Source organism: Sphaerodactylus townsendi, linkage group LG08, assembly GCF_021028975.2.
Source record: "Sphaerodactylus townsendi isolate TG3544 linkage group LG08, MPM_Stown_v2.3, whole genome shotgun sequence".
NCBI classification, from domain to species: Eukaryota; Metazoa; Chordata; class Lepidosauria; order Squamata; family Sphaerodactylidae; genus Sphaerodactylus; species Sphaerodactylus townsendi.
The window spans coordinates 86,458,823-86,481,994 of record NC_059432.1 but is presented as its reverse complement, the minus strand read 5'-3'; the positions used below and the strand labels follow the sequence as shown (position 1 = coordinate 86,481,994).

The 23,172-nt window shown below is 44.9% G+C and overlaps 1 protein-coding gene across 1 annotated transcript in view; it reads left to right on the top strand.

The window, feature by feature from the left end:
- Positions 1 to 23,172, top strand: part of WWTR1 (WW domain containing transcription regulator 1) — a 108,764-nt gene that overhangs the window by 64,483 nt on the left and 21,109 nt on the right. The window contains exon 2 of the mRNA XM_048505970.1: positions 4,637 to 4,773. Within this exon, the coding sequence (XP_048361927.1) occupies positions 4,637 to 4,773 (137 nt within the window). The remainder of the gene's footprint in view (positions 1 to 4,636; positions 4,774 to 23,172) is intronic.

Below are 23,172 nucleotides of genomic sequence, written 5' to 3'. Positions count from 1 at the left end.
TTGCTATTGCCATGGACGCCCCCCCCCCCCCCGTTATGTTTAGGCTGAAGGAAAGTAAATTTATCTTTGATCTACTGCCCAACAGGTATAAGGGCTGGATTGTGCATTTCCAATACTCAGTTCTCCTTCCCGGGATATCTTAAGACATGGAAATGGAAAGTGCTTTCCTTCTGCTCTCCCCCTTTCCCCCTGAAAACCACTAAGGGGGCGGAACAGTTTAAGGATTCATGGGGTAAGGCAGGTGGGGTTGGGGGTATAGACCAGGGGTCTGCAACCTGCGGCTCTCCAGATGTTCATGGACTACAAATCCCATCAGCTCCCACCAGCATGGCTAATGGCAGGGGCTGATGGGATTTGTAGTCAATGAACATCTGGAGAGCCGCAGGTTGCAGACCCCTGGTATAGATCATTAAGTATGCATTTCTCAATCCCTCCTCCCTCTGATTATTTGTGGGTCCCCAAATTAGTTAAACTAATTGTCTCGCTATTTGGGCCTGCAGGGATGGTACTCAGGAGAGATAAGCCAGCAGCCCACAAGGAATGTTCCAGTGGTCATAATGGCCAGTCTCCCTGTGGATCCATATCTTGCAACTCTGTTGCTTTCTGCAGCATAGTTACCAGTTTTAAGATAATCTGTCAGTGGCAGCACATGGTCTAGCCCAGGGGTAGGGAACCTGCGGCTCTAGACTCTGGTCTAGCCTGCCCCTGTGCTTCTTGACCTATAACCTCAGGTGCCCTAACATGCAAGAAACAACACTGCATTTAAAGCAACTAGCAATTCTTACAGTTAGAACAGTCTTTTCTAAATTTGACGTATTGCCAGATAGATAGCTTCTCCAGCTGCTTCATAGTTCAGGATTGGGTGAGGCAGAAGCTGGAAAAAGTATGTCCACTGGTGATCACAGCCCTGTGCTTTAAAAGGCTAAGTTTTCCCTCAGGCTTTAGTAGTCAAGAATCAGAGGTTATCACTTTAGTAGTCTTAAGGAGAAGGCCCTTGTTTATATGAAACATGAATTTCTGCTGCTGTTTCTTTCTGCTATTAATGGACAGTTTGGGGTTATTTTCAATTATTATGTGGGTGGGTCCACCGAACTGTTCATTTGTCAGTAGAAGACAGCAATCTTATTATTGTCTATTTTTCATGTTCTTGTAGCATATCTTCATTGTCCAATATAATAAACAAGAAGGCCACTTGCTAGGAATTGTGGGGGAAGGAAAATATTCTTCCTAAAAATGCTTCCTACTCCTGCCTTCCTGCTACCGTGTTTCACTGAAAATAAGACAGTGTCTTATATTAATTTTTGCTCCCTAAGATGGGCTATGACTTATTTTCAGGGGATGTCTTATTTTTCCGCTCCACAGCTGCATACTCTGGTGTTCTAATCGACAGGCATGCTTCCAAACGAAAACTTTGCTACGTCTCACTTTCGGGGGATGCTTTATATTTAGCACAACAGCAAAACCTCTACTATGTCTTATTTTCAGGAGATGTCTTATTTTCAGGGAAACAGGGTACCATTCCTCCATCCACCATCTCATCTCTGCTTGTTCTCTCTTTGCCTTACTACTTTCTCCTCTTTGCTGTTCCTTTTTTTTGCCAGGCACCCTCATAATGCTGACCATGACCTCACAGCATCTCAGTCCATGTTTGTTTGTTTGTTAAAGTTGCAATGTGTGTGCCTGGGCTCGTGGCAAACCTTGAGGTTCCTTCAGATCTCAAGAAACAGTTCTCCTTTCTGTACCAGGTCCTACTGTACTCATTTTTTGATTCACATGTTGGGGCCAAATTGAGAATTAAATATATAGTAAGGAGTTTGTTTTTGGTCATAGTTTTCTGATATAGGACATTTCAACCAATTTTTAGTAACTTCAAACCAATTCAATAAATAATCCGTATGTGGGTAACAATTTCCTTTATAGATCTGAGTGCAGTGAGATTGTTTAAATCCCTCTGAAATCAATTTTAAGCAACCTAACTGCATGCAAGATTGTATACCAGATGTATAATCCTGATATGCAATCCCCGGGATTTGATTTTGTTGTGATAGTGAAAGAGGAAAAGGTTTTTAAACTTCATTTGTCCCACGCTCTGCCTATTTCAAAATTAAACTCCATTTTTTTAAAGTAATACCGTGTAGTGTTAAACGATTGGCCAGCCTTTTGGACTCACAAGTCAAAATGTAAGAGATGTTTTTCTAGGGTGATATTTAGTCTGATACAGGCAGAAAGGAAAAGAGGAAGATGATGCAGATGAAACAAGAGTGTAGATTTTTTTCCCAAACAGTAATGGCTAGCACAGCACTTTGAATGGGGCGAGAAAGAAAGGAAGAGGATACACGGGATACAGGAAACACAAACATAGCACCATCGAAATGCAAATGGAAAAGAACTGGAATCAAGAGAAACCTTGAAGAAAGGAAATGACTCAGATGCTGGGAAGCAGGGTGAATGAGGCATGCAAGCGAAAGTATGACCTTGAGCTGCAGAGCTGGAAGATTTAGGTTAAAGGTGAAGCAAAGCTTCCACCGGCAAGTGGTATCTAGTCTGTTTCTTCTGCTGTGCTTCTAAAGATGCCAACAATAGTAATATGTATTAAGTAAAGTCGTTTACAGCAAGCTAACAAATGGTAACGAATCCCTGTCCACAGACTTGCAATCTTATAAGGGGAAGGGTATGAAAGAAAACACAGGAACAGGAACTGAAGTAAAACGATCAGCGTGCAAAGACTTGATGGCCCCACAAGCCAATAGGTTTGTTTGCCTGGTCATGTATCTATAGCAGAGCATTCTTAAGGGCCAGGGAAGAAGGGTAACATATGGAATGGAAGAAGAAATGTCTGAGTTAATATTGGTCTGTATTCTGTTTTTCCACTGAGCAAAGTTTGAAGCCCTCCTCCAGCCTAAGAAGCCCAATGGTAGAGCCACATAGACTGGAAGAAGGTTCCTTAGGTATGGAGGAAATTCCTACAGCCTAAGGTAGCATATGTATTGTTGTTATCAATAAAAACTTAACATTATTTGGTTAAGAATAAACCAAACCTCTGCAGGATTCAAGTACTCTGTCATGGCTTGGTGGCTATGTTCTTCTGGCATTCTTCCATAATGCAGCCTCCAAGAAATCTGACAAGGTAGAAAAAACTGGATAATAAGTTGGATACAGCTGAGAAACTTTAGTAGCTATACTGAGCCTCTCTAGCATCCTTATTCAAGTCATAGGTACTGTAACTGCTGCAACTTGCAAGTGGCCAGTATTTTTAGCACAGCACACACAAAAGCTACCATCTTGACTAGGGTGCACATGTTCATTATAGCTGGAGATGTGCTCTGAAGAATTATCTAGGAGGTAATACTGGTATTTGCATCATTTCCTGTGTGCACAAACACCTTTTCAGACCTGTGATGGTGCAAGTAACATGATAAACCAAGAGGTGAGAGGAGAGAAAATACTAGAGAGCAGAATAATTTGAGGAGAGCAGCAGTTCAAGAAAAGATACTGGGTGTGGCTTATGGCCAGAGTCATCTCCCACACATGCTTCACTGCTAGGCTTATTATTTGCCCACTTGCAATGTGTAAACTACTGCCCTTGGCCCCACCCCCATCCCCTGCCCTTGAGAAATTGAGGCGCGGGAGAAAATAAATGGTTGGGAAATAGCCTCTATAATGATACTCTAGGAATTTCCCCCTCACCTCTGTGGTCTTTACCATGGAGGTTAAGGGGACATTCCAAGAGTGTCACCCAGAAGTGACAGCTTGTCCTCCCAAACTCCACTGTGCACAGGCACTGCTCTCAAAATATCCCAGCATTTGCCAAGGCAATGGTTTTCATTTCTGCATAGGGCATAAGGGCAAGCTACAGCAATGCTTTCAGTGCTGCTGGGCTTGCCTGTTTTTCATGTTCTGGGTACCAGTGGTGCCACCAGAGAGAAAAGTGAACGCAAGCGATCCAGGCTAGCAGTGGCTGTTCTTCTTCCTGGATGCCAGCAACATGGGAGGAAATAATGGGCATGGACTGTGCATGTCAACTCTTCAACTCATGCTGCCTGCGAGGGTAAGTGAGCTTCAGCCGGCCAGGCAGCACCAGTTGAGCTCACCACCTTTTTAGCAGCCAGCAGGACTAATGGAGGGCTTGCTCTTTGTCTCCTTGACAAACATCACTCTGAGCTGATAAAATAGAAGAAGTAGAAAAAGAGTTTGGATTCATACCTTACTTTTCCCAACTAAAGAGTCTCAAAGTGGCTTACAAACTCCTTCCTTTCTTCTCCCCTCAATATACATCTTGTGAGGTAGGTGGGGCTGAGAGAACTCTCAGAGAACTGTGTCTAGATGAAGGTCACCCATGTGTAGAAACTAATCCAGTTCACCAGATAAAAGTCCATCACTCATGTGGAAGAGTGGGGAATCAAACCTCGTTCTCCAGATTTGAGTCCACCGCTCTTAGCCATTGCACTGCCCTTGGAGCTGGCCCTGGAGAGCTGTCATTTTGGAGACTTATAATTATTGGTGTTGTAACACAAAGCAAAAGGTAGGAGGAATGGGCCACAAGCACAAATGAACAATTTGAATTTTTTTTGTGATGCGTACGGTTGAAATATACTTAGTTCTTTTGTCCCTGAAACCTCTGTTTTCTGTTTTGCAGCCATATAGAAAAAATTACAACATGGCATGATCCTCGAAAGACAATGACCCAGCCGCTGAATCACATGAGCCATCATCCCCCAACCACTTCTGCCCCAGTATCCCAGCGATCAATGGCAATGTCACAACCCAACCTTGGTGAGTCACAATAAGTTGGGACTGTACGGGAAGCAAAAGAATTCTTATGCTGACAACTGGCAGGTATGGGTTGGGTGGGAATTTACAGCTTCTTATAATTATTGGACAGGAAACCTCTTCCTTCTGGTCTAAGAACTACAGTGAGTAAAGAGATGATGGTAATTGAAGAGCTTCTTTGGATGGCTGTCCATGACTCCCTAGGAGAAGTAGTCCTCAGCTTTAGAATAATCACAATAGTAAATTCAGGTTATTTACTTCAAGCAACTGCTCAGTACAGTGTTATTCAGAAAACAGCAGTCACAGAATATTGTTTTTATGGGGAACAACCAAATATCATAAAAGAACAAACTTTCAAATTTCCCAGAAATCTTCCTCAGGGTAGATCAAAATCAAGCAAAGAAAGTAGAAGAGATAATTCAGGTCATGGTGGACAGTCTGAGGGATATCGAAGGGGTTCAGTTTATGTGTTTATTTATTTATTTGTTTGTTTGTTTATTGGTTTTGTATACTGCCCTACCCCCGGAGGCTCTGGGCGGTTTAGTGTAAAAACCATGCTAATTTTAAAATGACTAAATTTTATGCTGTTAGTTTAGACCTCTTGCAGCATTCCTAGTATAGTTGACTTCCCATGACTGCAACAGTTATTCTTTAGAAGGACAGTTTCAGTCTTCTTTGACTTATGTACATATCTTTCTGTTGGATTAAACAAAGCCAGCCTTTCCCCTGATACTTTGTTTCTCCTGACAACTGTCGCCAAATGCAGTGGATATTTGGAGCTTAAAAGTGAAGGGTTTGCTTTGTGAGTCACTGGACAGTAGCAAATGTATCACAGGGATGTCGTTTACTCAGATTTCTTCTTTATATATATCAAAGTCCAGGGAACGATTTAGTGAGTCACACTTGATGGTAATAATGAGCTCGTTTCCTGCAATGAATAATGTGTGAAATTAACTCTCCTCTACCACTTGCTTAACTATATGAAATAGCAGTTTAGTTCATTTGAAAAGTTCTGAATAAAGCAAAAGTTTAAGCAGATTCACATATCTGTATAGAGAAATTAAGAGGCCTCAAGTAAAAAGCTCAAGTAGAAGGCCGCTGTCTGCCAAACACTTTCCTTGAACTTTGGAGCTGAGGTATTTACCTCGTATATTTGTATACAACTTTTCCTCATTATAGTAGCATGGTACGCTGTTACGTGTCATTATGTAGATCCTAATAAGAGGTAATACGTGGATTGTACTCTTGATTTTTTGATTTCACGTTTGGACTGACATAGTCACAAACAACTTCATTGTCCAGAGGGTCATTTTAGAGATTATGAAAGGATATCAGAAAGAAGGGGGCCTTCAAAGTATGCATGAATCAAGCCACCTGTGCTGTCTACACCCAAACAAACACAGTTATACAGACCAGGAAGTGTTTAATATTTGCTGAAAATACTCACTTTCTGTGATGAATTGGGGTATTTGTACAGCAACATGTCAAGGTATGTCAGGTGGTCTGCAGTTCACCCAGGACTCCTGCCATGGGCATGTACAATTCCAAGACAGGCATGGATTTTCAGTAGGAACCATGCTAAGGTCAGGTACAGTCCTAACAACTTGCTGATCTGCAAGAAGATCCTGATCTTGTCTACTGCTGAAACACTTTGCTTGTAATGTTGTAACCTGGGCCAACATGGCCACTGCATATTGTGAAGGGACCATTCTGACAAAGAAAGAACAAGTTCTTATTCAAGAACATGATCTGTCTGTTAGGAATCATAGTTCTAAGCCACAAGTTAGTGTGGCCTGGCAAATACAACATTGGCTCTGTGCAAACCATGGCTTTGGAATCAGGATCTAGCCATGGGGACGTATGGTTTTTTCCCCGTTCCTCATTTGATTTAACTATCACCTTGATGAAGCATTAGCTAGGGTTCCCATCTCAACCAGGGTATGCAAATCCCAGTAAAGGGGAAACATGGTTAGCATAAGCCATGGGTAGCAACAAGGCAAATTAAACTCTAAACCATCTTTAAAGCTAATAAGAAAAGAGAGAGATGACTTCAAGCTGCAGAATACTCAAGGCTAACGCTCAGCTTGTGCACCAGGGTTTCAGAAAGCCATAACATGTAACCGAAAGCCATAACATTTTTTTAAAACAAGGATCTTAGCCAAAAAGAAAAAAATGTGCCCTTTTTTTTCAGTCCTAGAACATGTTTATAAAATTTGCCTTGTTGGGTCTGCATCAGGTTCTTGAGCAAGTAGATTTCTGAAATGACATTTGAGCTCCCAAGCTAGAGTTACAGTGCCAGCATCCTACCAGACATCACAAGTTAAATGGAAGCTGGATAGGAAGTCAGACCACTCTTCTGGCAACGGCTGGTTCAAAGCCTTTCACAAAAGCCAGCTAGGCCTCTGTCTGTTACCCTAGAATTGTTCATCACTGTTGGAATTAACAGTGTCTTTTGAAGATGTGCCTGATTTTCCAGGTTTGTGTCCTGGCCTGCACTTCCCATTACTAAGGCAAGCATTTGTTTTAAAATAATGTCTCGCCTGCCAATAGTGAGATGGAAAATTATCATGCTAGGATAAGGTACATCTTCCGAATATGCACATTTGATGCAGCTGTTAAAGCACACCTACGTGATATGGGATCCAGCAGCAGTAACTTTCAACCTGCCAAGGACAAGTCAAACGTACTGTTTCCGATTTCTGCAATCCCTGGCAGGAAGCAAAAATGACAAGATTGTTGAGGCGCTGGGTGGGATAGGGTAAACATTTTGCATTTACCTTTCTGAGCCAGGTTTTGTGAAGGCACAGGTTTTGTGTTAAAAGGCACAGGGGTCCTGTCAGAAGCCAAGGCGATAGCTCTAAAGATAAAGACAGGCTTCTTTCTATCCTCAGTTGACAATTGATAAGAACGTAAGAACAAGCCAGCTGGATCAGACCAGAGTCCATCTAGTCCAGCTCTCTGCTACTCGCAGTGGCCCACCAGGTGCCTTTGAGAGCTCACATGCAGGATGTGAAAGCAATGGCCTTCTGCGGCTGTTGCTCCTGAGCACCTGGTCTGCTAAGGCATTTGCAACCTCAGATCAAAGAGGATCAAGATTGGTAGCCATAAATCGACTTCTCCTCCATAAATCTATCCAAGATAAGTTTAGCTTTGACTCCAGTGAAGATTTTACCCATGCTTTGGGAAGGCTTTTGACTGTGTCTAACCTTATTCTTCCTAGCACCCAGCATGTTCATCAAATTTATGCTTATGATTCTTTTTTTAAAGCCGCTTGCCTTCTCGTTTGTTAAAAAAAGTCCCCCAAACTTGAAAAAAATTGTTCTTAGCAGGGGTAGGGGAAGTGGCTTCATGACTGCTACAAGGACTAGCTAACCATTTTTTGGCATTGCAGGTCAGGGAGGCGTGGCGACTTTTTGATTGTCACATGAACCAACCATTCTACACCAGGAAATGGGAAGAAACAGATATGCTAGATCCAGTATGGAAACTTGTTCATCTGTCTAAAGTGGGATCTGCAGTAGACTCAGCTTTGCATCGACCTGATCCAGGGTTGCTAACCTCCAAGTAACCTGGGGATATCCCATAATTACAACTGATCTCTAGGCTATAGAGATCAGTTCCGTTAGGGAAATCGGCAGCTTTGGAAGTTGGAATGTGTGGCAGTATACCATGGTGAAGTCCCACCCTATCTTCTGCAAGCTCCACCCCCAATCTCTGGGAATTTCCCAATCCAGAGTTGGCCATGCTAGCCTGACCCTAAATGGATATAATTCTGAAAGTTCCACTTCTGCATCAATCATGTTCTTTTTGTCTCCTGCTTTTCTGTACACGATCTAGCTGACCAGACAGAACCCTTGTAAGCTTATTCCTCTGTGTCCTTAGTTGGGCTGGGATACTGACCTCTGAGTTCAGCATCTGATTTGCTAGCATATTTAGGATATATATAAGAGGACGACATGTACAGAAAGAGGGTTTGTGCACCTTGGCAAAGTTCGCAGAAGTGGCACAGTGTCTCCTCTGGCCCAGAGCGAGTGATCATGTAAACCATAGTAGAGTTGTTATCTCTGAAGACTGGGGTTTACAATGTCAGGTTTATATCTCAAAATGTTTGCATCTTGCCTTTCTCTCAGTCCACAGTGGCTCAAAGCATCTTTCAATTAAAAAGCATTGAATAGGCCAGCATAGACTGTTTACAGCACTTTAATTGCTTGTGGGGAAAACAAAAACAAAACAGACAACAGGTCAGCTCTATGTACACTTTTCCACCATCAGATATAATCCTCCTCAGTCTTCATCAAAAAACCCTCTTAAATCTGTCATGCTGGGTAACCTCAAAACCTCTTCTAGGAAACTGGTGCCAGAGCTGAAAAACCCAGTTTGAGTCACAGCTGATCTAAATACATTCAAGGAAGGGGTGATTTCCTCACTGGCGATTAATCCTGGGATAGACACTTGAAATATCCTGGTTCCCTCGAGATCTCCTCACAGCCAAACCGCGGAACACAGATCAGTCCCGTTTCTGGCGCTCCCCCACCCCCTATCATGGGATTTTCCTGGACCTGCTTGTATATACACCTTTTTGAAAAAACATTCCCATGGGAGCTAATAGGAGATGGGGGCTACACATTTGAGGGTCCATAGCACCAACTCATGAACCAAACCCCACCCAAACCTGGTATCACCTATGAGTCCCCAGCATCTCACTCTGAAATTTTGGTGCTGCTAGCTTAACAATTGCACCCCTGGGCCTGACAGCAGGCACCCCCCCCCCCCCAGGGGGCAGGCCTAGACGTCTTCACTAGAAACATGCTACAGTGAGGATGTTGGAACTTGGATGAAAAGGTGCTGATACTTTTGAAACTTGGTTGTATCTAGATTAAATTTTCAGTGGGAATTCGGCCAGGGGCAACCAGGAGAAAACTCTGAGCAGGTTGATGTTGGTGGAATTGAATGACTCAATAGTAAGGTAAAGTGACTTAAACGCCATAGGATTCCTTGTTACAGAGACATGTATGTATGACAACCAGACTCCAAGAGGAATCCCATGACTTATAAGATGTGTGTGGAGGAGAGAATTGTATTATGTTGTGTTTCTCCTTATCACCATTGCAATGCCAGGAGAAACTGCACCTGACAGAATTTCATTTTCTTTGCCAAGAAATTAGGAAATCCTAATATCAACCCTCAATTTGGATTAAGGGGTCTAGAGGCAAAAAGTAGCAGGACCCTTGTACACTTTGTTCCATTTGGTTCCATTCTGCCTTGCACCCACATGTTCTAGATGATGTGATGCTACTTCGCCTTTCTTCCTAACTGGCAGTGCAGCAAGAATGTGCGGAGCAAAAAGCCCTCTCTCTGCAACCAAAAAGGAATTCCTGACTGGCCTCCCCACTTGGCAGCCTGAGCATCTGGCTTGCCAGGCAGGCTGTAGGTCTTCGGCAGTCATTGCTGTGATGTGATTAATGGCAGGCAGTTGGAAGAGTTCAAGCTGGTTGCTGGGCTAGAAGGGTCAAAGATCAGCAGATTCGGCCACTACAGAGTGGAGAGCCCTCCCTTGGAGTCTTTGGCCTACTGCATCTGTTCTGAGCCACTTGTATAGCTCTCCTCTTAAAATATTTTCTCCTCTGCCTTTGTTTGTTCTGTTGCTGTTTACAGCATTTCTTGAGTAACATGCTTTGCACAGAAAAGAGGGATCTTTGGACCAAATCTTATATATAGATAGTGGTAGAGGTGTTACTTAAGATGCGGCAGCACCAAGTAGATCCAGTGGACAAAGTATGTACAGGAGTTAAGCATACTTTTGAAAAACCCTGTGTTGTGGTTTTCTGAGTTCATTTATTGTCTGCCTTTCTGATTGCTAAGTTATGGAATTCAGGACCACCAAAATAAAAACAGCATGATAAATAATACAACGAGCCAGCGGCGAAGCTCCCAGGGGGCGGGGGAGTGTGCGACGCACTGGGCGCACAAATTTGGGTCACGTGGGGGGCACACAATCCCCCTTGGCCCCTCCCCCTTTCCCCAACCCCTGCGGCGCCCCCCCGCCCCCCGTGGCACTCCCCGACACATTTACTTTAGAAAACCGAGCAGGCTGCAGGAGACCCTGGGAAATGTAGTTCCCACCAGAACAGGAAGGCCTGTTCTCCAGCCTGCTCGGTTTTCTAAATTAAATGTGTGGGGCTGGAGTGGGGCGCCGCCGCGGGGGGGGGGGGGGAGCCAGAGTTTGCACCGGGTGCCCTCTGACCCAGCTATGCCTCTGCAACGAGCCATCCATTGCAGAGTTTAAAATAGTGTAACAAAAGCAATTTAACACACGGCTACAAATACATTAACAAAAACAATATTTTTTTTGCTGTCATGTCACAGCTGACTTACGGCGACCCTGCAGGGTTTTCAAGGCAAGAGTCTTTGGGAGGTGTTTTGCCTGCCTCCACGTCACTGTGGTATTCCTTGGAGGTCTGCTATCCAAATAAAAGCCAGGGTCAAGGCTGAGAGTATGTGACTGGCCCAAGGTCACCCAGCAAGCTTCCCAGGCGCAAGTGGAGATTTGAACCTCTTAGTCCAGCACCTTAATCACTAGCCACACTGACTGTCAGTACTGTATATAAGTTGTAAAAAGAACTGTGTTAGCATCAGTACCAAAATCAGTGAAAAAGTAACACAAGGGCACATATTTGGAGTTTTAATTGTCAGAGCAAGCCTGTATGACTTGACCCAGCAAGCTGCTGTAGCCTGTAGGACTGGCAACCCTACTGCTGACAATCAATGGGAGGTTTCGGGGGTGAGGACATGTAAATAGACATTGTGCTGATGCTGCAATGTCATTTCTAGTGCAAACTCATATGTAACTTCAGAGCGTCAGTGTAATTCTCTAGGATCCTCCCCAACATGGTATAGTGGCTAAGAGCAGTGGACTCTAAACTGGAGAACCAAGTTTGATTCTCTACTCCTCCAAATGAGCAGCGGACTCTAATCTGGTGAACCAAGTTTGTTTCCCCACTCCTCCACATGAAGCCTGTTGGGTAACCTTGGGCCAGTCATAGTTCTCTCAGAAATCTCTCAACCTACCTCACAAGGTGACTGCTGTGGGAGGTGGGGAGGGTAGGTGATTGTAAAAGGGGTGTGTAAAAAACCCCCCTTCTGCTTCAAAAACACTGTGCTCACCTTGGCCACTCTGTCTGTCTGTGATCTGTGTATGGCAGTCTTTCATGGGCAATGTTAGATATTTAGGTTTTGCTGCTGCAGGGGCCTATCATGACACAACAGAGAGTTGCTAGGCTGTGTTCATTAGGTAGGCTACATTTTGTTCAGCTGCTGATCCTATATGAAGAAACCCAGGTTTGAATCTCCATTCAGCTATGAAGTAGGTTGGATTGGAACATAAGGGCAGTCTTGAATCAGACCAGTGGCCCATCTAATTCAGCCTCTTGTTTCACACTGTGGTCAACCAAATGCTCCTGGAAGGCCTACGATGGGGCATGGAGGCCAAAGCTGCCTTTTGTGCTTGGCTCCCAACATGGGTCTTCAGAGGGTTGTTGACTCTGAACAGAAAGTTGCCAGCTCTGGGTTGGGAAATTCCTGGAGATTTGAGGGGTGGACGTTGGAAAGGGCAGGATTTGAGGAAAGGAGGGATCTCAACTGGACATAATGCCAAAGAGTGCACCCTCAAAAGCAGCTGTGTCCTCCAGGGGAACCAATCTCTGTCATCTGGAGATTGCGTGTAAACTTGGGAAACCTTAAGGCCTCACTCAGAGGTTCCACCATGTGAATTAAGTGGGGATCAGCGTACATAGTGCAATACAGTGGAAGCTCGGTTTTCATTGCCTCCGGTTTTCATCGGTTTAGGTTTTCATCGATTTTTTCAGTGAAAAATTTGTCTCGGTTTTCATCGATTTGCAGTAAGGTGCAGGGGCTTATGGAGAAAAATCACCCGGACAAAGCTGTTGCAGGCCGTGTCTGCAACTTGTTTAATGACAGTGTCTTGCCCCATTTCAGACAAATCTTAAAGAGGCGTCAGAAACAAATCTCTTTGGACAGCTTTCTGGTGCAACATTGGACCACTGGCTCTGAAGCTGGTCCTAGTGTTATTGTTTGTAACTGTTTTCAGCATTAAACACTATGTTTATTCACCAAAAATGTGTTTTTGGTATGTTTTTTGAAGTGCCTAGAACGGATTAATTGGATTTACATTGATTCCTATGGAAAAGTTTGCCTCGGTTTTCATCGGTTTCGTTTTTCATCGATTCTTTTTGGACGGATTACCAACGAAAACTGAGGTTCCACTGTACAATAGCAATTACACTGAAGAAGGCTCACAGCAACATCTGTCTACTTTCAGATGAAGCCTTTGTTGTAAGGACAGTACGTGTCCAAATCCATAAACAATACAACCGTACCACAAGGTATTTGAAATACAGACCCTAGTAACACTGATGGAAATCCTGTGTAATACAAAGCAAAGATCCTGTGCCATATGATGAAAGTCCACTAAACTAACCAGAACCCAGATGTGCACTGGTCTCATACCAGCTTCAAGGCTAGTAGATCATAAATTCCAAAATATACAGTAGCTTGCATGAATGGCAATGATTTGAAACCATCAGGGGCTGCAGTCTGCACTGAAGATTCTGGCTGCTGCAAAACGTCCTGCATGATGACCCCTTGGGTGTTTGTTTATTTTACTTTATTTATGACCCACCTTTCTGTTCATCTCTTGCCTGTAATGCCCTGTGGAGGGGGTCGCCATGAGTTTGGTATGAATTGGCAGCACTTCTCTTCTTTCCGTCCAAAGTGGCTTACATTGTTCTATTTCATGCTTACAACAACCTTGTGATTTAGGTGAGGCTCAGAGTATGTGACAGTACCAAGATGACCCAGCAAGCTTCCATGTCATAGTACGGATTCAAACCTTGGTGTCCCAGATCCTAGTCTGACACTCTAGCCACTACACTACTTGTGGCTTAAGTACTCTCTCATCAAAGTATTTGCTTAAGTGCCCTTGAGTAGGTCTTTTGGCCTTTGGAGCAGGGAGTTATCCCGGTCGTCATTGCAACTCTTTAACTACCCTGGCTTTAACTGTTAAAATACATCGATCTTTAAGAGGTTGGCCGCTGCATAGGCTATACTGGCAACTGCATATATTTCATGGACATTTTCAGTAAGAATTTGTGTACTGACGTATTGGTCATGGGATTGGCACCCAGCAATTTCACATGTCGAAAATTTTCTACCTCATTCGCTATTGTAAAAAAATAAAAATAAAACAAAATCAGGAAATCATATTTGAAAACCCCCCTACTGCAAATCTGTGTAGTGAAATTCAAGGGTGGACCATACTTTCCATATCCTGCTGTGATATATTTTATAGGGGATATGACCTTCAGGGGTGGGCAGGGTTGGATGCATTAATCATATGGAACTCTCAGAGTTAAGGAGAACAAATTTATGTTGAAGCTGGTTTTAAGCGGAAATCTGTTTAATTGTAATGGGAGAGGGAACTTGTAATTTTCCACTCTCTCCACACACACACACCCTGGCTTGACTATATCTGTGCTCCACCTGTACTGTGAAAAGCTCTTCCTGTTTCAAGCTGTGTTTGATTACTGGATATCCTGAAATGATCTGACAGGTGCCAGATGGGGTTAGGATAAATAATAAATTTAGAAGCTGGCAAAGGAGAACTGAAACTGCTTCTGCCCACTTTTTGACAGTATTTGGGGGAAACATTTTGGGAAGAATGATCTTAAAACGATTTTGTTTCGAACTCGATGTCTGCAGTGCTGAAAAGCATTTCCTGAGCTTGATACAAATACTCCTTGCCAGTCTTATATTCACCAGCACTGTCAGCAACGACATTCTTGCACTGACATTCACATTGGGATATTTAATTAGGGCAGTATTTAGGATGGGGGAGGGAAGGCAGCATGATATTATAGCCTAATCTCTTCAGATCTTAGAAGCTAAGCAGGGTTGGTACTTGGATAAGGGGCCACTAGGAAAGGCTCTGCAAAGGAAGGCAATGGTGAACCACTTCTACTTCTCACTCGCCTTGAACAGTGGGTGCTGTGCCCAGCTCCTGGCTGAACCCCCCCTGCCACCACCAAACTTCCCCTGCTGCCCCCAAACTCCCCCCTGCTCCTGCGGGCACCACAAAGCCCCCCCCCCCGCAACAAACCATTTCCCACTCTGAGCGTTGCTGGCCGGCAAGGTCAGGGAGGGGGCACTCCTTCCCTAGCCTTAGCCCTGCCCTGAGTGTGTTGCCAGGCAGCGCTGCTTGGAGGAATAAAAGGTTTGTTAGGGTTTATTTTGTTGGGGCAGCAGGGAGAGTTTGGCTGAGGGCTGGGCACAGAGTGGGGAGAGGGGGCAGGGGGCCCAAATGCCCCCGATGTTACCTAGGCAAATGACACTTGTGTTGTCTGTCCCCACCCCCAGTTCTGCCAGTGGCCTTGAAAGCCCCGTGCTGGGGGTCACCATAAGTTGGTTGCAGCTTGATAGAACATATATATGTAATACTTAGGGTAAAGAGTAATTGAACATTACTGTTTCTCTGGGGAGTGGATGAATATTGTCCAGAGATTTGGGGTCTGAACTGCCGCCCCTAAGATAAGACCCTCTGCACAGACTCACCAGCGCTATTCAGTTCATAACATACCACAAGCCAACAGCAGGTGCATCACAGAAGGGCAATGGAAAGATGCTGGCATTCAAATGATCGGCACTGCACCTGTGAGGTCTTGACTTTAACCTGTTCCTCCTCCCTCTCCAACCCTAAAGAAGCAAAGGCAGGAAAGTGTTTCTAAACATTTGTAACCCAGACCCCTCCAGGTACCAGCTCCCAATGGCAGAGCATTTTTCTGCATGGTTATTCTCAACCCAGAACTCCTGAATAGAAGGCTCTGTGTGCGTTTAGGCCAGTGCGATGTTTTAGTTTAATACTTTGCAGATTTTTGGACCACGGCACACTCTGCACTGAAAAGCAGTATTTTTGCTGACCTTGTTGGAAGGCTAATGCTGTTTCTGGGAAGCAAGTAAAACAAGCAGTTCTTTGTTGGCAGGAGCAGAGAGAGAAGAGGGAGACGGGCCTCCCCCTCCTTCCCTTTGCAGTATCGTGACTAAGTCAAAAGTGTAATGTGGCTGGATTTTTCTTCTTACTTCCACAGACATGTGTTTTTCATCAGGCTACTCTGCATGACACTTGAGGCTGGCCAGTTCCTAATGAATTAGGCAGGAGACGGCCCTTAAATGGGGGTAAACCCGCAGCTGGACCTAGGCTGAGATTTAAAAAAAAAATACTGTTGCACTCCCTTAAACATATGCAGCAGAGATAATTTATACCTTTTGCAAGTTCCTGGCCTCTTCCACACCAGAATTATTTCCCTACAAAATGGCTTTAGCTTCATGCAAAGAAGCCATCTCAAAACTTCACTCTTCAGCCTCAGAAGTATCAGAGTTACTGCACGGTTGCGTTTGCTGTTTCACCCCTAGTATGCATGCGTTAAATGTATGGCACATAATAACAGCAGAGTCTGCAAGAAGTCATTGGCTGTGATTTCCGTCAGATGAAGAGGACACCGATTAGGTTGCTGCAATGGGGAAAAAATGAGTATGACCATTGGTCTCATCTTGGGACTTGGTTGTCATGGGGTTCCCCAGGGAGCCTTACTTTCCCCGCTCTTATTTAATATCTACATGCGATCCCTTGCTCAGCTGTTGCGGAGCTTTGGGCTGGTCTGTCACCAATATGCGGATGACACCCAGCTCATTCTGTTGATGGAGAGGGGGGCGACCTCTGCCCCTGCGGCTCTACAGCATTGTTTGGAGTCGGTCGCTGGTTGGTTGAGGCAGAGTAGGCTAAAACTTAACCCAACAAAGACGGAGGTCCTCTGGCTGGGCCGGGGGGAGAGACCGAGGGATTTCCAGCCGCCTATTTTGGAAGGGGTCACTCTGGCCCCGACATCCCTGGCTCGCAGCCTGGGGGTCCGCCTGGACTCTGCCTTGACAATGGAGAGCCAGGTGGCCCATGTAACCCAGGTTGCGTTTTTTCATCTTCGCCAGGCGCGGCGGTTGGCCCCCTATCTCTCCCGGCCCGACCTAGCCACCGTGATCCATGCGACGGTCACCTCGAGGCTAGATTACTGTAACTCGCTTTACGCGGGCCTTCCCTTGCGATTGATCCGGAAGCTGAAGCTGGTCCAGAATGCAGCGGCACGGCTTTTGACAGGTGGTGATTATTCAGATCACATCACCCCTGTGCTATGCCGTCTGCACTGGCTCCCAGTGGAGTTCCGGATCGTCTTCAAGGTGTTGGTAATAACCTTTAAGGCCTTACGCGGCATGGGGCCCTCATACCTACGGGACCGCATCACCCCTTATGTCCCACGTAGGCCACTGCGTTCAGCGGTGGCAGAACTGCTGGTGACCCCCGGCCCCGCGACGATGCGGCTGGCCTCGACCCGGGCCAGGGCCTTTACGGCTCTGGCCCCTGCCTGGTGGAATGCTCTACCTCCATCAGTTCGGGCCCTGCGGGACCTTGGCGAGTTCCGCAGGGCCTGCAAAACAGAGCTATTCCACCGGGCCTTTGGAGAGGCTGGCCGCGGTTTTATTGCCCCCCACTGAAACATCGGAGTCAAAACTGAGGCTGCCATTCTCCATCCCTTGTTATTTTGGTCGGGCCCACTGTTGATTCCATCTGGGCCCGCCTGCTCCCTCCCTTTTCCTTTTCTATTACTTACTTCTCCCTTTTTAGCCTTGGGATCGGGCGCCTGTTTTTACCGTTTTATTGGTCTACTGTTTTACTGTTTAAATTGTATATGATTGCTGCTGGATTTTAAATGTGTTAAGTTATGTTGTTGGAGTTGCTGTCGGAGAACAGCCATGTTGGAAGCCGCCTCGAGCCCCTCGGGGAAGAGGCGGCCTATAAGTTTGAAATATAAATAAATAAATAAATAAATAAATAAATAAATAAATAAATAAATGGACATTGTGTAGAGGTAACCATAGGCTTGTTCCTTTCGTGGCCTGTTTTGGTGACTCTTTCATCTGTCCCACATTTACATATGACTGTCTGGGTCTGCTTCGGTCTTTCTTTCTCTCACCCTTTCTCCAAGGAACTAATTGCAGCATCCAAAGCTTTTGCCTTTCCTCCATTTTGACCATCCTGGTGGGCTCACAGTCTTAATTTTCTCTTTTGTTCATTGATAAAGGCTTAAAGAAGCAGCTGGCTGCTCCTGGGGCTCATGCCCCTATGAGTACCTGGGGCTTTCCCAGCCATGTCTCCAATAGAATCCTTGTAGCAACCCAGCCACTGGAAGGCAGTGACAAAGTGGGTGGTATGGTGATCAACTCAAGGCTGGATAATTCCTGGAGATTTGAGAATGGAACCTTGGGAGGGCAGGGTTTGGGGAGGGGAGTGGACTTCATCCAGGGATGATGTGATGTCATGGAGTTCATTTTCCACGGCAGCTATTTTCTCCAGGGGAACTGATTGATGTCTGAAGATCAGTTGTGATTCCAGGAGATCTTAGGCCCCATCTAGAGGTTGGCAATCCTGATGGGTGGCAGAAGAGAAGAAGAAGAAGAAGAGTTTGGATTTATATCCCCCCTTTCTCTCCTGTAGGAGACTCAAAGGGGCTTACAATCTCCTTTCCTTTCCCCCCCCCCCTCACAACAAACACCCTGTGAGGTGGGTGCGGCTGAGAGAGCTCCGAAAAGCTGTTACTGGCCCAAGGTCACCCAGCTGGTGTGTGTGGGAGTGCACAGGCTAATCTGAATTCCCCAGATAAGCCTCCACAGCTCAGGCGGCAGAGCTGGGAATCAAACCCGGTTCCTCCAGATTAGAATGCACCTGCTCTTAACAACTATGCCACTGCTGAGCAGAGCAAAGCATGAGTAGGAACTGTGAATCTTCCTTGACTTACACGTGTCTTCTTGCAACATCACCTGCAGCAAAGAAGACTCAATGTCTATTTATTGCCTGCAAAATGAGAAGAGGGGGACAGGAAGTGGATTACAATCAGTCCACAAAACATGCAGTTAGGTATAAAAACAGAGGAAGGACCAGATGACACAGGATGTATGAACAAAGCATGCTCCAGCTACACAAGATGTAATTTATAATACAGACAACATCAATTAGATACAAAAAAGGTCTCTCATAGCCCAGACCTTGACAAAAAATATGTTGGCTGTATTAGCGAGCCCCCAATTTTTTCAGCTTTCAGGGTTTTGTGTTATAGTGACTAAATTTTCTCATTTGTGCTTCCCCAAAACCTAATCCTTATTTCTTCATAGTTTATTTTAATGTTATTAAAACCTGAACAAAAATGTCAGTATAAATAAATGTAGGAGTTACCCTATTTATCATCAACATAAGAAAAAGCTAGCCTCTAATAATCCCACCCCAGCTTGGGGGCTTTCCCCACTCACCTTCTGCTGCGCGCCAGTCTCGCGCCCCCTCAGCGCGCGTCATTCCTGGTGCGCTCTCGGGGTTCCCCACGACCCCGCGCTCTGTGGGTCATCAAAAGGTGCCGTTTCTTCAGCGCCAGGAATGACGCGCGCTGAGGTGGTGCAAGAGTGGCAGCGTCGGGGCGGCTGCGTGGTTGCCACCCTTGCAAGTGGGGAGCGCCGCTGGACCCCGCGCTACTTTCCCGGAGTAGCGCGCAGCAGAAGGTAAGTGGGGAAAGCCCCTTGGTTTCAATTTCTCATAAAGCCATCATTTCTTTAAGAAGCTCCAAGTAACTGAATATTGGAGCTAGTATTACATAAAACCCCTCTAGTTAAGAAATAAAATTATCCACCATCAAGGAATGGTGTTGCAAAGTTTACAAATAAATAAGCAATTAAAAGAACTTCTTGCACATTTATTTTTATATCTACCTGTGCAGGGGGCACCTGATGAGGTTGATGGGCAGTAGGTACAGGACAAACAAAAGGAAACATTTCTTTACTCAGTGGGTAATTAAATTGTGGAATTTGCTACCTGTGAATTTGATGATGGCCACAAATATTGATGGCTTTAAAGAGAGATCGGTCAGATTCATGGAGGATAGAGCTATAAATGGCTACTAGCCATGGTGAGTAAAAGAACCCTCATATTTGAAGGTGGTAAACCTTTGAAACCCAGTGCTAGGAACCAACATCAGAGGATGGCCTTGGTTTCCCAGAATTATAGCTGGAGTCCAGGGCCCTTTCCCCACTTACCGTTTGCGGCTCGCTACTCTCAACGCGAATGATTTCTGCCGCGGGGTCGTGTTCCCCAGCGCGGGGCAGTCAGAAGGTGCCGTTTCTTCAGCGCCAGAAATGATGCGTGCTGAGGGGACGGGAGAGTGGCAGAGTCGGGGCGGCTGCGTTGTCACCGCCCAGACTCGTGGGGAGCGCCGCTGGACCCCGCGCTATTTGGGGAGAGTAGCGCGCAGCAAACGGTAAGTGGGGAAAGGGCCCAGGTCACAGAGATCTGTTCCCCTGGAAAAAATGGCTGCTCTGGAAGGTGGACTCTATGGCATTATACCTCACTAATGTACCTCCCCTCCCCTAAGTCTGCCCTCTCCAGGCCCCTCTCCTCAGTGTAGACTCAGCAACCCTACTGGTTATTCATTGTGTGAAACAGGAAGCTGGTCTAGATGAACCACTGGTCTGATCCAGCAGGGTTTTTCTCATATTGAGGGTTGAATAACCACTATACCATAGCTAGCTTAGTGACTTGGGACATTCTGTCTCTCTGTCTCACCTTTCTGAAATGGGTGTATAAATGAATTGTTTTATTTTTATTCCAAGATGTTCAGAATAGCTTATCCAGGCAGTCTCCCATACAGCTGCTTAGTTTCCAAGAGGGAACTATGTCAGATGATTCTAGACCATTCTCTTGGCTCCCTGTTCTGATGCTCAGGTAGCGCCACGTATTCAGAGCTCGCACTTTGTTTAATCCCTTTTGCCGTTGCATGTGGGGGGAAATGTAATTTTTAATTTTTGAGACAAGTCTTTGCCATGTGTGACTAATGAAGTTGGTGACTACAGCAGTCTTTCGGCATAGATTTTTGAGCAGAAGAAAGAAGATGGGACTAGAAAAAAAAGCAAAAGATTGCTGACATAGCTGGAAAGTAATTGGGATAATATACTAGCAGTTTGTAAAATACACCATTCTGCTATTCATGTAATTCACATACTGTAATCACAGATGGCCAGATTTCCATTGACTGCAACCCAAAGCCAAACATGCAAAGGCCATTTGGGGGGAGAAAAAGCACTCTTTGTTTAAATGGTATAGACAGATTCCTCAGGGGGAAAGCTGGCAAGAGCCAACTTGTGTCAATTTTCATTTCTCTCCTTTTTTAAATTCATGAGAGTTCTGCAGATTAAGATTAACTTTCTTGCCCTGAATTTATTATTGTTTCACCTGCTTTGATGTGTTAACTGTAAGGGTTTAAACAAAAGCTCTTCGCTTTCTCCAATACTTGTCAGTAGCAATAGCTGTGCTTTCATCCTCACAAAATCATTGTCTTGACCTCAGACTGCTTCATTCTCATAGATTCTCTCTCTGTGTTCTCAGTGTCCAGCCTGCCTCTCTTGCTGGCATCCTCCCTTGCTCTCAAGTGGGGCTGCCAACCTCCAGATGAGGCCTGGTAGTCTCCCAGAAAGAACTGATCTCCAGCCAACAAAAATCAGTTCCCCTGGAGAAAATGGGTAGACTGTATGGCATCACTGAGATCCAGAGGCATAGCAAGGGGAAAAAACACTCGGTGCACCGGTGCGTCCTCCACCCCCGCCCCGCAATGCCCTCACCACACACCTACAGGGGGCACGCCCAGTGCATCATGCACACCCTGCCCCATTGAAGCTACGGCTCTGCTGAGATTCCACCCCTTTTTCTCCAGTCTTCACTCCCAAATCTATAGGTTTTTCCCAATCCAGAGCTGGCAACCATACAAGTCATGACTGGCCTTCAAAGAGGGGTATCATGACCTTCAGGGTTGCTATTGGCTTTGCTGCTCTGATGTCACAATGTGGCTTTGGGCAGTCAAGGATAAGCCAATGGAATCCTGCAGGGAATTTGGGAGGCCTGAAAAACCCTGGAATTCTGAGGTCTACAAACTGCTTATAGTCAACTGCTAAATTAAACTGGTAGGTTAGCAGCTCCTGGACACCATAAATGTTTGACTTTGGTCAAGTCACTTTAGATTTGTAGATTTAGTTTCAGTTTGGAAGTATATTTGAAAGAGAGTGGCTTATGTATATGATTATTTTCTTACCGTGCTGCCTTTCAGTAATTTTAATATGGCTTTTTTGGTACAGCTCTGAACATAAAAGACTCAGATTGAAATCACTGCTCAGTCATGAATCTCAGTTAATGGCCTTGGGCAAACCACTAGGTGGGTTCCAGTCTGCACACACAGAATCATACATGCCTCAAACTTTATTGTCATTTTCTATAACCGGCACTGATTGGATTTGATTTTATGTTAATGTTTCGCTGTTTGTCTTCAAAAGTTAAGAGTCGACCTCACCCATTCTGAAGGGATTAATTTAATTTCTCTTTGATTGGTTCTTGTTTCAGACCAGCCTGTTCCCATTCCCACTGTTCTGTTGGTTGTAACTTTTAAGTATAAATAAATGCTGTGGATGTACTCTTAGCACTTTTGATGAAGTGAAATCTGACTCACAAAAATTTGTCCTGGAATAATTCTGTTAGTCTTTAAGGTGCTTTTGGACTTCTAGTTTCTTCTCTTGTGGTCCACAATGCAAATGGCTTCTTAAAACCATGTGCAATTCTTTAAAAATAAAGCAATTAGAAAACAAAGTCTTATTTGTGAGCCACCATGAAGGTCCCTTTGTGTAAGTGAATGAATTGGCAAAGTGAAAAATGGGAAAGGTTCATACTTTCATTTAGAGCAGGCTATTTGGAAACCTTGAACATTTATAGTATGTGTTTGAACCAAACCTTTATTGTTAAATGAAAATAAATTAATATAGTCAATCTACCAGTCATTCACACACATGCACATGCGCATGCACGCGCTCATACACACAGAGTCCAAGCATAATTTCTCTGGAGTCCACTTTCCTTCCCATGTTTGGGCCTTGTATGTTTGCATAGCAACCAAAATGCCTAGATTAGCCTGAGCTCATCAGAGCTTGGAAGCTAGGCCACCGAGGAAAACCAGGGTTGCTATACAGAGGAATGTAATGACAAGCCACATCTGCTTGTCTCTTGCCTTACAAATCCTATGAAGGTGTCATCATGAGGTAGTTACAACTTGGTGGCACTTAAATATGCACACAGTAAGTCAAATGAAATGTTTTCACCTGAATCTGCTTACTTAACTTTGCCTGCTTCTGCTTCAAAACTCCAGTTTTTCTGAAAATTTTAGAAGATTGACCAAGGAGAACAGAGATTACAAAGTATGTTGT